Source organism: Globicephala melas, chromosome 21 (assembly GCF_963455315.2).
Source record: "Globicephala melas chromosome 21, mGloMel1.2, whole genome shotgun sequence".
NCBI lineage: Eukaryota > Metazoa > Chordata > Mammalia > Artiodactyla > Delphinidae > Globicephala > Globicephala melas.
The window spans coordinates 30,305,551-30,318,459 of NC_083334.1; the positions used below are offsets into that span (position 1 = coordinate 30,305,551).

At 35.6% G+C, this 12,909-nt stretch overlaps 1 protein-coding gene across 1 annotated transcript in view; it reads left to right on the forward strand.

The window, feature by feature from the left end:
• The window catches only part of ADAM32 (ADAM metallopeptidase domain 32), a 167,006-nt gene that overhangs the window by 109,914 nt on the left and 44,183 nt on the right, over positions 1-12,909 (forward strand). The window contains exons 16-17 of the mRNA XM_060291569.1: positions 221-401; positions 4,188-4,271. Coding sequence (XP_060147552.1) covers positions 221-401; positions 4,188-4,271 — 265 coding nt within the window. The remainder of the gene's footprint in view (positions 1-220; positions 402-4,187; positions 4,272-12,909) is intronic.

Genomic DNA, 12,909 nt, shown 5'->3' on the forward strand with positions numbered 1-12,909 from the left:
AGCCTTGGCATCTTTCTTGTGCTACAGGCTTATTAAGCCTGTATCAATGGCTTTACTTTTTACTTTAAATGTTAGTATTAAAGTGTTACATTTTCCTTAGATATATTGCCATAAATGGAGAACCATTGTTTATTTTTACTTTTTTGTCAAAGAAACCAATCTGATGCATTCCTAATAAATGCCTAATGCATAATAATCGTATAATTTATTATGTTTGCAGGAATCTTATATGTGGCAGATTAATTTGCACCTACCCCTTTCAAACTCCTTTCCTTCGAGACGGTGCTTCTGTGATTTATGCTTTTGTACGAAATACTGTATGTATAACTATGCACTACACAACGAAAGGTGGAGAAGATCCAATGGTGGTCAAAAATGGCTCTATTTGTGATACTGGGAGGGTAAATGACTTAAAATCTATTTTTAAAAATCTAGTTTTATTAATTCCTTTAATAAATAGTGCAGTTAATTACTAGTGCTTTGTAAACTTAAATATTTGGTTAAGGAGAAAATGAATAAGCTTCAATTGGTGTCTGAGGGAAATGAGAATTGTTTGATCCCCATTAGAATTTCAGTGTTGTGAGCAAGGAAAAGCCAAGTGTTCTGGGGCTGGAATGGGGAAGAGAGAAATCTTGGGAATACTTGTACTTGTAGTTAAATATTCCATAACATGGAAATTCACTTTTCTTCTTGGAGAAGAAAGAAGAAATCCCACATAGTAATATATGTCTCTTTGCGGCCCAGTAGATAAAAGCACAACTTAGATGGGCCTGCTAAGAATCAGTCTTTACCTCTTAGTTTTTGACATTTTGCAAGTTACCTAACCAGTCTGAGATATCACAACTGTATGTAAAGTGGGGATAATAATAACATTTACTCTATGGAGTTATTGCAAAGATTAAATGAGATAATAGTATAAAGTGCTTAGCACAATGCCCAGCACATAGTAAGAGCTAAACATAGGTTGGCTGTTATTATTTATTGTTATTATAATTTATTATCTATGAGACCAACCAACCAAATCTGGAGAAAACATAGAGGAAATAAATTTACTTCAAAATCTCTACATTCTAAAAGGAGTTGTTAGACACACCACGGAGGCCAAGAACTAATGAGAAGACGGAACACATTAAAGGCTTAAAAGGGTTAGGGTGTTGGGGTTTCGAAAGGGTTTTGTGAGGCCATTTCTCTGAAGAGTGTTGTGATTTCATGTGTGAAAGGAAATCATTTTCACATACATTATTTCATTTTACCTTGAAACAAATCTCAGATAGTTCAGAAAAAGTATTATTGTACTCATTTAAGAAAACTGCAACTTAGGGAGGTTGATATTGCTAGAAATAAGAGAGTTGGGAATGTATCCTTAATCCTCTGATTATTATACTTTATACTTAAAAGAATTAATATTTGGATGTTTAATACATTCCATAATAGAATGTTAGATATCTGTAGTATGTTTTAATGAAAACTTCTAATATATTTTCTTAGGAACTCGAATAATAGCGCATATTTCGTGAAAACTCCTGATTATTGAATTGATTTTCTTTCTATGCAAACTTTCAATATGTGCAGTAATACAGAATACTATTTAAACTGTGCTCTTAGGGATGGTTTTGTTAGATTTCAGGCTATTGTAATTAAAAGTGATTTTTTGATTCTGATTTTTTTTATGTCAGTCTTGTTTTATTTGTTTCTCCCATTTCCCTGCCCTGAATCATTTTTTTGGACTGTTTTTAAAGAACAATTTTAGAATCACAATAAAATGGAAAGGATGTTAGAGGGATTTCCTACACGCCCTCTTGGCCCCACACAGGCATGTCTTCCCTGTTACTAACATCGCCCACCAGTGTGGTACGGTTGTTACAATTGATCAGCCTACATTGACACATGCTTATCACACAAAGAAAATAGTTTACGTAAAGCTATGGTACATCCTGTTAGTTTCTGACCTATGTTATTTTCCTTCTCTCTTAAGAACTTCTTTTAACATGTCTTGCAAGACAGCTCTCTTAGCGAAAGATTCCCTCCATTTTTGTGTGTCTGAAAAAGTCTTTATCTCTCTTTCACTTTTGAAGGATAATTTTGCAAGTATATAGAATTCTATATTCTAGGTTAGGGATTTTTTTCTGTCAATACTTTAAATATTTTACTCCACTCTTCTGACTGCCTGGTTTCTGAGGAGAAGTCAGATGTAATTCTTATCTTTGTTCCTCTATAGGTACGGTTTTAAAAAAAAATTTTGCTTTTTTCAGGATTTATTCTTTGATTTTCTGTTTGAACACGATATGCCTAAGTGTAGGGGTTTGTTAGTTTGTTTGTTTGGCATTTATCCTGCTTATTGTTTTCTGAGATTCCTGGAACTGTGGTTTGGTGTCTGACATTAATTTGGGGGAAATCCTTAGTCATTATTGTTTCAAATATTTCTTCTGCTCCTTTTTCTTTTTCTTCTGGCATTTCCATTACATATATGTTACACCTTTTATAGTTGTCCCATAGTCCTTGGATATTCTGTGTTATGTTTTTGTCTTTGTTCTTTTTGCTTTTTCGTTTTCAACGATTCTATTGATATCCTCTAGCTCAGAGATTCTTCCCTCAGCTATTTCCAGTGTACTAATAAGCCCGTTAAAGGCATTTATTCATTTTTGTTACAGTGGTTTTTTTTTTCATTCCAGCATTTATTTTTATTTTTTTCTTAGGATTGCTGTCTCTCTGCTTCCATCTCCCGTCTGTTCTTGCATACTGTCTACTTCATCTATTAGAGCCCTTAGCATATTAATCATAGTTGTTTTAAACTCCTGGTCTGATAATTTCAGTATCCATGACATGTATGGTTCTGATACTGTCTCCGTTTTTCCAATTGTGTTTTTTAGCTTTTAGTATATAACCTTATCTGTTTTCTTGAGAGCTGGACATGATGAACCAGATAAAAGAACTGCTGTAAATAGACCTTTAGAAATGTGGTGGTGAGGTGTTGTGGGAAGGGGAAGTGTTCTTTAGTCTTATGAACAGGTCTGAGTCTTTCAGTGAACCTGTGCCTCTGGACTGTGAACTTCACAAGTGTTTCTCATGTTTTTTCTCCTCCCTTAGATGGGACAGGATGGCTGGAGTGGGCTGGAGTTGGGTATTTCTCTTCTTACACATGGAAGGTTAGAGCTGACTGAAATTGGGTATTTCCCTTCCCTCAGACCAGTTAGGCTCTGATAAGACATCACCAGATTAGGCTCTAGTTAACTGGTTTCTCCTGAGGGCAAGTCTTGTTAAGAACAGAGTGCTCTGGCTACTTCAAAATGGTTCCTTTTCCCCTCCTCCTGCCAGAATACAAGAAATGTTTTTCTCTAATATTTACTGTGAGAACATTGGCTGAGCTCCTGGATGTACATCTCACAAAACTGTGGGGCTCTCCTGGAGTTCCTGACTCTCAGAGGTGTCTGTATTGCGCCTCCAGCAATTCATCAATTACAGTTCAGGCTTTCCGACGCTGGCACGGGTACCCGAGGAGGTTTCCGCTTGTGAATCTTTTCTCTGGTAAGCTGTGACTCCCTGTGTTCGCTCGTCTGTCTCTCCAATTTGGGGGCAGTGGTTTGCCCCCAAGTCACTTCTTTTATGGATCCTAAAAGAGTTGTTGCTTCTTCAGTCTGCTCAACTTTTTACTTGTTGTTAGGATGGAGTGTCAACTTCCAAACTCCTTAAATGGGGAACCGAATACCAGAAGCCTGAATCATTTCTTTAAAATTTATTTTAAAAAATAGACTTTATTTTTTAGGGAAGTTTTAGGTTCACATCAAAAGTTGCAGAAAGTACAGGGAGTTCCCATAACCACTTACCCCACAGAAGTGCAGACACCTACACTATCCACAATCCTACACTCTTACATCATCCTCACCCAAAGTCCATAGTTTACATAAGCCTGATTGGAAAAATCCCCAAATATTTGTAGCTTACACTACCCAATTCTAAATAACACTTATGCCAAAGGAGAAATCTCAAGAGAAATTGAAAGATGTTTTTAATTAAATGAAGATGAAAATACAACATATAGAAATTTGTGGGTTACAGCAAAAGCAGTACTTAATGGAAATTACTGCATTGAATGTCTGTGGTCTTATGTTATAAAATTACTGATGGTAATGTTACAATAACTGGACTCCTCTAACTCAGAAAAAAAATTTGTATGTGTTTTTCTTTAGATTTGTGTAAATCGTGAATGTGTAGAATCAAGGATACTTGCAGACAGATCATATGAGTGTTCACTAAAGTGCAATGGACATGGAGTAAGTAAGCACATGATTCGTGTTTTCCCAAATCACCTCTCTTGGACACTTTTCAGCATCGTTCGTTAATTTATTCAATGTTTATTGGGTTCCTACTGTGTGCTAGGACATGTATCCACTTAAAATGTGGGGCTGAATTGGGTTAGTAAATTTGTAGCCATATGTTTTAGAGGACATTGTACAGAATTAAATTGCTGATGACTCTAACAAATTTATTATTACAGTTGGGCACTTTTCAGAGGTATTAAATATTCCAATAAATACATTAACCTGTTCGTTACGGGAAGATAATTAAGCTAAAGTTTGTGTGTCTATGAATATACAGGGTGAGGGAAAACTATTGGTTTTATCCCTCATTTTGTAATAGACTTTTTTTTTTTTTTTTGCCCAATGGGGCCAATTTACTTCCCATACCAAACAAGTAAAAGTGCAGTGGATAGAAGGTTGGATTGTCAATCTCAAGTGATAGTAGAACACCCCTATTTTTTTTTCATTTTTTTTTAAATTGGAGTATAGTTGATTTACAATGTTGTGTTAGTTTCAGGTGTACAGCAAAGTGGATCAGTTATACATATATCTGTTATTTTTAGATTTTTTTCCCATATAGGTTATTATAGAATACTGAGCAGAGTTCCCTGTGCTATACAGTAGGTCCTTCTTAGTTATCTATTTTATATACAGTAGTGTGCATATGTTAATCCCAAACAATTTATCCCTCCCCCACCTCCTTTCACCTTTGGTAACCATAAGTTTGTTTTCTGCATCTGTGACTCTTTCTGTTTTGTAAATAAGTTCATTTGTACCATTTTTCAGATTCCACACATAGGCAATATCATATGATATTTGTCTTTCTCTCTCTGAGTTACTTCACTTAGTATGATAATCCCTAGGTCCACCCATGTTGCTGAAAATGGCATTATTTCATTCTTTATTGTGGCTGAGGAATGTTCCGTTGTATATATGTACCACATCTTCTTTATCCACTCCGCTGTTGATGGACATTTAGGTTGCTTCCATGTCTTTGCTATTGTAAATAGTGCTGCAGTGAATATTGGGCTGCATGTATTTTTTCTTTCTTTTTAAAACTTTTAATTTTATATTGGAATATAGTTGATTAACAATGTTGTGTTACTTTCAGATGTACAGCAAAGTGATTCAGTCACACATATACATGTATCTATTCTTTTTCAAATTATTTTCCCATTTAGGTTGTTACATAATATTGAGCAGAGTTCCCTGTGCTATGTAGTAGGTCCTTGTTGGTTATCCATTTAAAATATAGCAGTGTGTACATGTCAATCCCCAACTGCCTAACTATCCCTTCCCCCCACCCTTCCCCACCGGTAACCATAAGTTCATTTTCTAAGTCTGTGAGTGTCTCTGTTTTATAAATAAGTTCATTTGTATCATTTCTTTTTAGATTCTGCCTATAAGCAATATCATATTTCTCTTTCTCTGTCTGACTAACTTCACTCAGCATGACAGTCTTTAGGTCCATCCATGTTGCTGCAAGTGGCATTATTTCATTCCTTTTAATGGCTGAGTAATATTCCATTGTATATATGTACCACATCTTCTTTACTCCTCTTTTGATAGACATTTAGGTTGCTTCCATGTCTTGGCTATTGTAAATAGTGCTGCAGTGAACACTGGGGTGCATGTATCCTTTTGGACCATGTTTTTCTCCAGATATATGTCCAGGAGTGGGATTGCAGGATTGTATGGTAGCTCTATTTTTAGTTTTTTAAGGAACCTCCATACTGTTCTCCATAGTGGCTGCACCAATTTACATTCCCACCAGCAGTGTAGGAGGGTTCCCTTCTCTCCACACCCTCTGCAGCAGCATTTATTATTTGTGGATTTTTTTGATCATAGCCATTTTGCCTGGTTTGAGGTGATGTCTCTTTGTAGTTTTGATTTGCATTTCTCTAATAATTAGCGATGTTGAACTTCTTTTCATGTGCCTCTTGGCCATCTGTATGTTGTCTTTGGAGAAATGTCTATTTAGATCTTCTGCCCATGTTTTGATTGGGTTGTTTTCTTTTGATGATATTAAGTCGCACGAGCTGTTTATAAATTTTGGAGACATCCCCTGTTGGTCACATCATTGGCAAATATTTGCTCCCATTCTATGGGTTGTCTTTTTGTTTTTTTTATGGTGTCCTTTGCTGTGCAAAAGCTTTTGAGCTTAATTAGGTCCCATTTGTTTATTTTTGTTTTTGTTTCCATTACTCTGGGAGACAGATCAAAAAAGATATTGCTTTGATTTATGTCAGAGACTGTTCCACCTATGTTTTCTTTTAAGAGTTTTACAGTGTCCTCTCTCACATTTAGGTCTAATCCATTTTGAGCTTATTTTTGTGTATGGTCTTAAAGAATATTCTAATTTCATTTTTTTACACATAGCTGTCCAGTTTTCACAGCACCATTTATTGAAGCGATTGTTTTTCCTCTATTGTATAGTCTTGCCTCCTTTATTGCAAATTAATTGACCATAGGTGCATGGGTTTATTTCTGGGCTTTCTGTCCTGTTCCATTGATCTATAAGTCTGTCTTTGTGCCAGTACCATACTGTTTTGATGACTGTAGCTTTATAATATAGTCTGAAGTCAGGGAGCTGATTCCTCCAGCTTTGTTTTTCTTTCTCAAGCTTGCTTTGGCTCTTCAGGGTCTTTGTGTTTCCATACAGATTTTAAGATTTTTTTGTGTGTTCTAGGTCTGCAAAACATGCCATTGGTATTTTGATAGGGATTGCATTGAGTCTGTAGATCACCTTGGGTAGTATAGTCATTTTGACAATCAAAGAACATGGTATATCTTTCCAACTGTTTGTGTCATATTCGATATCATGACTCAGCATCTTACCGTTTTTGGTACAGGTCTTTTGCCTCCTTAGGTAGGTTTACTCCCAGGTATTTTATTCTTTTTGATGTGATGGTTAATGGAATTGTTTCCTTATTTTCTCTTTCTGGTCTTTTGTTGTTAGTGTATAGAAATGCAACAGATTTCTATGAATTACTTTTGTATCCTGCAGCTTTACTGAATTCATTGATGAACTCTAGTAGTTTTCTGGTAGGATTTTCTATGTATGGTACCATATCATCTGCAAATAGTGACAGTTTTACTTCTTCTCTTCCAATTTGTATTCCTTTTATTTCATTTTCTTCTCTGATTGCTATGGTTAGGACTTCCAAAACTATGTTGAATAATAGTGGTGAGACTGGACATCCTTGTCTTGTTCCTGATCTTAGAGGAAATGCTTTCAGCTTTTCACCATTGAGTATGATGTTAGCTGTGGGCTTGTCATATATTGCCTTTATTATGTTCAGGTATATTCCCTCTATGCCCACATCCTGAAGAATTTTTATCATAAATGGGTGTTGAATTTTGTCAAAGGCTTTTTCTAGATCTATTGAGATGATCATATAGTTTTTATTCTTCAATTTGCTAATGTGGTGTATCACACTGATTGATTTGTGGATACTGAAAAATCCTTGCATCCCTGGGATATATCCCACTTGATCATGGTATATGATTCTTTGAATGTTTTGTTGGATTCGATTTACTAGTATTTTATTGAGGATTTTTGCATCTATGTTCATCAGTGATATTGGCCTGTAACTTTCTTTTTATGTGATGTCTTTGTCTGGTTTTGCTATTGGGGTGATGGTGCCCTCACAGAATGAGTTTGGGAGTCTTCCTTCCTCTGCAGTTTTCTGGAAGAGTTTCAGAGAGTATGTGTTGACTCTTCTCTAAATGTTTGGTAGAATTTGCCTGTGAAGCCATCTGGTCCTGGACTTCTGTTTGTTGGGAGTTTTTTACTTACAGTTTCAATTTTAGAACTTGTGATTGGTCTGTTCATATTTTCTATTTCTTCCTGGTACAGTCTTGTCCATTTCTTCTAGGTTTTCCATTTTATTGGCCTGTATACTCTCTTATGATCCTTTGTATTTCTGTGGTGTCAGTTGTAACTTCTTTTTCTTTTCTAGTTTTATTGATTTGAGACCTCTCCTTTTTTTTTTTTACTTTTCCTTGATGAGTCTGGCTAAAGGTTTATCAATTTTGTTTTTCTTTTCAAAGAACCAGCTTTTAGTTTCATAGATATTTTCTGTTGTCTCTTTGTTCTGATTTCATTTATTTCTGCTCTGATCTTTATGATTTCTTTCTTTCTACTAACTTTGGGTTTTGTTTCTTCTCCTTCCTCTAGTTGCTTTAGGTGTAAGGTTAGGTTGCTTATTACTTGAGATTTTTTTTTCCCTGCTATATGACTGTATTGCTATAAACTTTCAATATTTAGTTTTATGAGCTGTTTGTATATTTTGGAAATTAAGCCCTGTTGGTCACATGGTTTGCAGATATTTTCTCCCATTCTGTAGGTTTTCTTTTCATTTTGTTGATGGTTTCTTTTGCTGTGCAAAAGCTTGTAAGTTTGATTAGGTTTCATTTGTTTATTTTGTTTCTATTTCTATTGTCTTGGGAGACTGACCTAAGAAAACATTGGTATGCTTTATGTCAGAGAATGTTTTGCCTGTTATCTCTTCTAGGCTTATGATTAAGTGTTTAAGGCATTTCAAGTTTAATTTTTTTATGGTTTGAGGTTGTGGTCTAACTTCATTCATTACATGAAGCTGTCCAACTTTCCCAGCACCACTTGCTGAAGAGACTGTCTTTTTTCCCATGGTATATAGTCTTGCCTCCTTTGTCAAAGATTAATTGACTGTAACTGTGTGGGTTTATTTCTGGGCTCTCTATTCTGTTGCATTGATATATCTGTTTTTGTGCCAATTCCACACTGTTTTGATTACTGTGGCTTGGTAATATTGTCTGAAGTCTGGGAGGATTATGCCTTCCGCTTTGTTCTTTTTCCTTAGGGTTGCTTTGGCAATTCTGGGTCTTTTATGGTTCCTTATAAATTTTAAGATTATTTGTATTTTCTTAATATATGCATTTACTGCTATAAACTTCTAAGAGCTGCTTTTACAGAACCCCAGTTTTTGTCTGTGTTGTTTCCATTTTTATTTGTTTTAAGATTTTAAAATGTCCTTTCTAATTTCTTTCTTGACCTATTGTTTGTTCAGGAGTGTGTTCTTTAATTTCTACATGTGTGTGAATTTTCTAGCTTTCCTGCTGTTGATTTCTAGTTTCATATCGTGTTGGTCAAGTAGATACTTCGTATGTTTTCAATTTTCTTAAATTTGCTAAAATTTGTATTGTGGCTTATATGACCTATCCTTGGTAATGTTCCATGTACACTTGAGAAGAATATGTATTCTGCTGCTCTTGGGTGGAATGTTCTATATATATCTGTTAGGTCAATTTGGTATAAAGTATAGCTCAGGTCCAGCATTTCTTTGTGATTTTTTGTCTGGATTATCTTTCCATTGTTGAAAGTGGAGTATTGAAGTGTCTTACTATTATTGTCTTGTTGTCAATTTCTCCTTTCAGTATTTGCTTAGTATATTAGGTGCTCTGTTGTTGGGTGTGTATATTCACAATTGTTATATCTTGCAGAGTTGACCACTTTATAATTATATAATGATCTTCCTTTTGTCTTGTTACCATTTTTTGGCTTAAAGCCTTTTTTTGTCTGATATAAGTATAGCTACCCCCTCTTTCTTTTGGGTTCCATTTACATGGGATATTTTTACATCTCTTTGAGGCTATGTGATTCTCTTGAAGGCAGACTTAGTTGGGTCTTGTTTTTTCATCCATTCAGCCACTCTGACCTTTGACTGATTAATTAATTTCATGTATTAGGGTAACTATTGATATGTAAGTGCTTAGTAATGCCATCTCTTTCATTACTTTTTGGCTGTTTTTTTGTTGTTTGTTTCAGCTCCCTTATTCTTTTTGTCCTTCTCTTTTTGCCTCTTTATGAATTCATGATTTTCCATGGTGGTATGCTATGATTGCCCTCTGTTTATCCTTTGTGAATCTACTATAGGTTTTTGCTACATGGTTACCATGAGGTTTACATAAAGGTTTACATAAAGCATCTTATAGATAAAACAGTCCATTTTAAGCTGATTGTAACTTAACTTGGATCACATACAAAAGCTCTACCCTACTATCTCCCCCTTTTTTGTTTTTGATGTCAAAATTTACCTCTTTTCATATAGTGCATGCATTAGCAAATTATAGTAAGTATAGTTATTTTAATACTTTTTCCCTTTAACCTGTATACTGTTGTTCAGTAGTTAACACACCATTCCCTTACAGATTTAGTTTTTAAAATCTGTGTATTTACCTTTATGAGTGTGTTGTATGTTTTCATGTTACTAATTATCATGTTTTTATTTCAGGTGGAAGAAATTCTTTCAGCATTTCTTGTAAGGCAGGTATAGTGGTGATGAATTTCCTCAGTTCTTGTTTGTCTCGGAGAGTTTTTATTTCTCTTTTACTTTTGAAGGATATGTTTGCCAGTTAAAGTATTCTTGACTGACTTTTTTATTCTTTCAACACACTGAATATATCATTTTTTTCTGTCCTGGCCTGTACCTACTGGGTTTCTATTTGTAGGTTACAATCATTTTTTTTCTCTTGCTTTATTTTACGATTCTCTCTTTGTCTTTGATTTTTGTCAATGTAATTATAATACATCTTGGAGAAGGTCATTTTGCATTGAGATAATGGAGTGATCTATTTGCTTTGTGACTGGATGTTTCAGTCTCTCCCAAGTTTGGGAAGTGCTCAGCTATTATTTTTTTAAATAGACTTTCTGCCCCCTATCCTCTCTTTTTTCCTTTTGGAACTCCAATTATTCTAATACCTGTATGTTTGATGGTTTCCCATAGATCACATATGATTTGTTTTCTCTTTTTCAGTATTTTTTTCTTTGGCTACACTGACTGGGTTATTTAAAAATTCCTGTCCTTTAGATCACCAGTTCTATCTTCTGTTTGGTCTATTCTGCTGTAGATGACCTATTGCATTTTTCTTTTTATTTATTTCATACTTCATCTCTAGAATTTCTTTTTGGTCCTTTTTTTATCATTTCTACCTCTTTGTTAAATTTCTCATTTTAGCCACGTGTTTATCCTGATTTTATTGACTTGTATGTCTGTTGATTCTTGTAGGCAGTTGAGTTTGTAAAAACAGCTAGTTCGAATTCTTTATTAGCTAAATTGATAAATTCAGTATCTTTGTGTTCAGTTACTGGAGTATTACTATTATCTTTTGGTAATGACATACTTCCTTGATTCTTTATATTCCGTACAGTTTTGCATTGCTTTTTTTATATTTGAAATAGTAGTCACTTCCTTAAATCTTTACTAGTTGTCTTCAGGTGGGAGATTTTATTACTGGTCTTGCTTATGTCTAGGTCTTTCTCCAACTTCATGGATATCTCTGCTCCACATTTCTTGTTCCATTTTGTGGCAGAATTTTAAGTTTGTGTGTCTTCTATCATTCTTAAAAACTCACTAAACCAGCTGCTGGAAACCTCTCTTTTGTTTTCCAGAAGGTGTGCTACAGCTCTTGTTTGTGCTTTCTCCTTTGCCCAAGGACACTGGCCCGATTTTCTGAGGGCACCCCATGTCTACCAGACCTTGCTCTTGCCACTGAACTCAAATTTGCATACAAAGAGCAGGCCAAAAAGTGGGGGGAGTTGTTGGTTTAGCACTTGGGGCATTGGAGGTGCCTGTGGGTCAGGTGGTGGTGGGATCCTTGGGTGAAGTTCTCACAGCACCTCATGGACAGGCTTTCTGCCGGAGTACTGAAAGCATTCATCAGGAACCATGTCCCTTTAATGCCCTTTGATATTCTTATCTGCCTCTTTCCTGATATCTGTCCCCCAGTCATAGAGGTGCTGTCTCGGTACTCTGGGTGCTATGGGAAAGAAATAGATTTCTCCAGCTATGTCCTGTATAGCTGGGTTAGCTTTGCACTCACTCACTGCTTTCCCTTTCCCCTGAGAGGTCACTGCTGGCTAGTTCAGCCCCATGCTGTGTCACATTGAGGGAGGGGTGGTGCTGGCAAAGTTACTCTTACCCTTTCCAATGTGTCCAAACTTATTTATTTATATATTTGCTCCAAAGGAATTCAGGCATCCATTACCAGGAAGGTCGGACTTCTGCAAGGCTCTCTTGTCCATGAGTGTCTGCCCAAGTCAGCACTCTCCAAGTTTTCCCTGACTACAACCAAGAGAGGCTGAGGCCTATTCACTGGCTCCTGCTTCTTCCACAGCCTATACTGAGGTCTGTGTGCCTATTACCTGATGCACAGGTGGGAAAGACTCTTCCTGGGTCCCTTGGTGTATGGTGCTTGATCCTACAACTTCCACAGAGGTGCTTTTGTTCATAGATGGATGCCAAAATTTAGTTGTTGAACAGAGGAGCCAAAAAGAGAGACATATTATGCAATCAAGATGCTATCATTATGTCAGTTTTATTTCTTCCTTTCCAATCTATGTACTTTTTATTTTCTCATCGTTTCTTCCAATATGATGTTAAAAAGGAATGGTGAGAGGGGACTTCCTTGCTTGGTTCCCGATCTTAGCAAGAAGGCTTCTAATCTTACCATTAAGCATAATGTTACTGTAGGTTTTTTTTTAAAGATACTCTTTATCAGGTTGAGGAAGTTTTATTTTATTAACAGCTTTCTGATGGTCTTTTATCATAAATGGCTATTCAATTTTGTC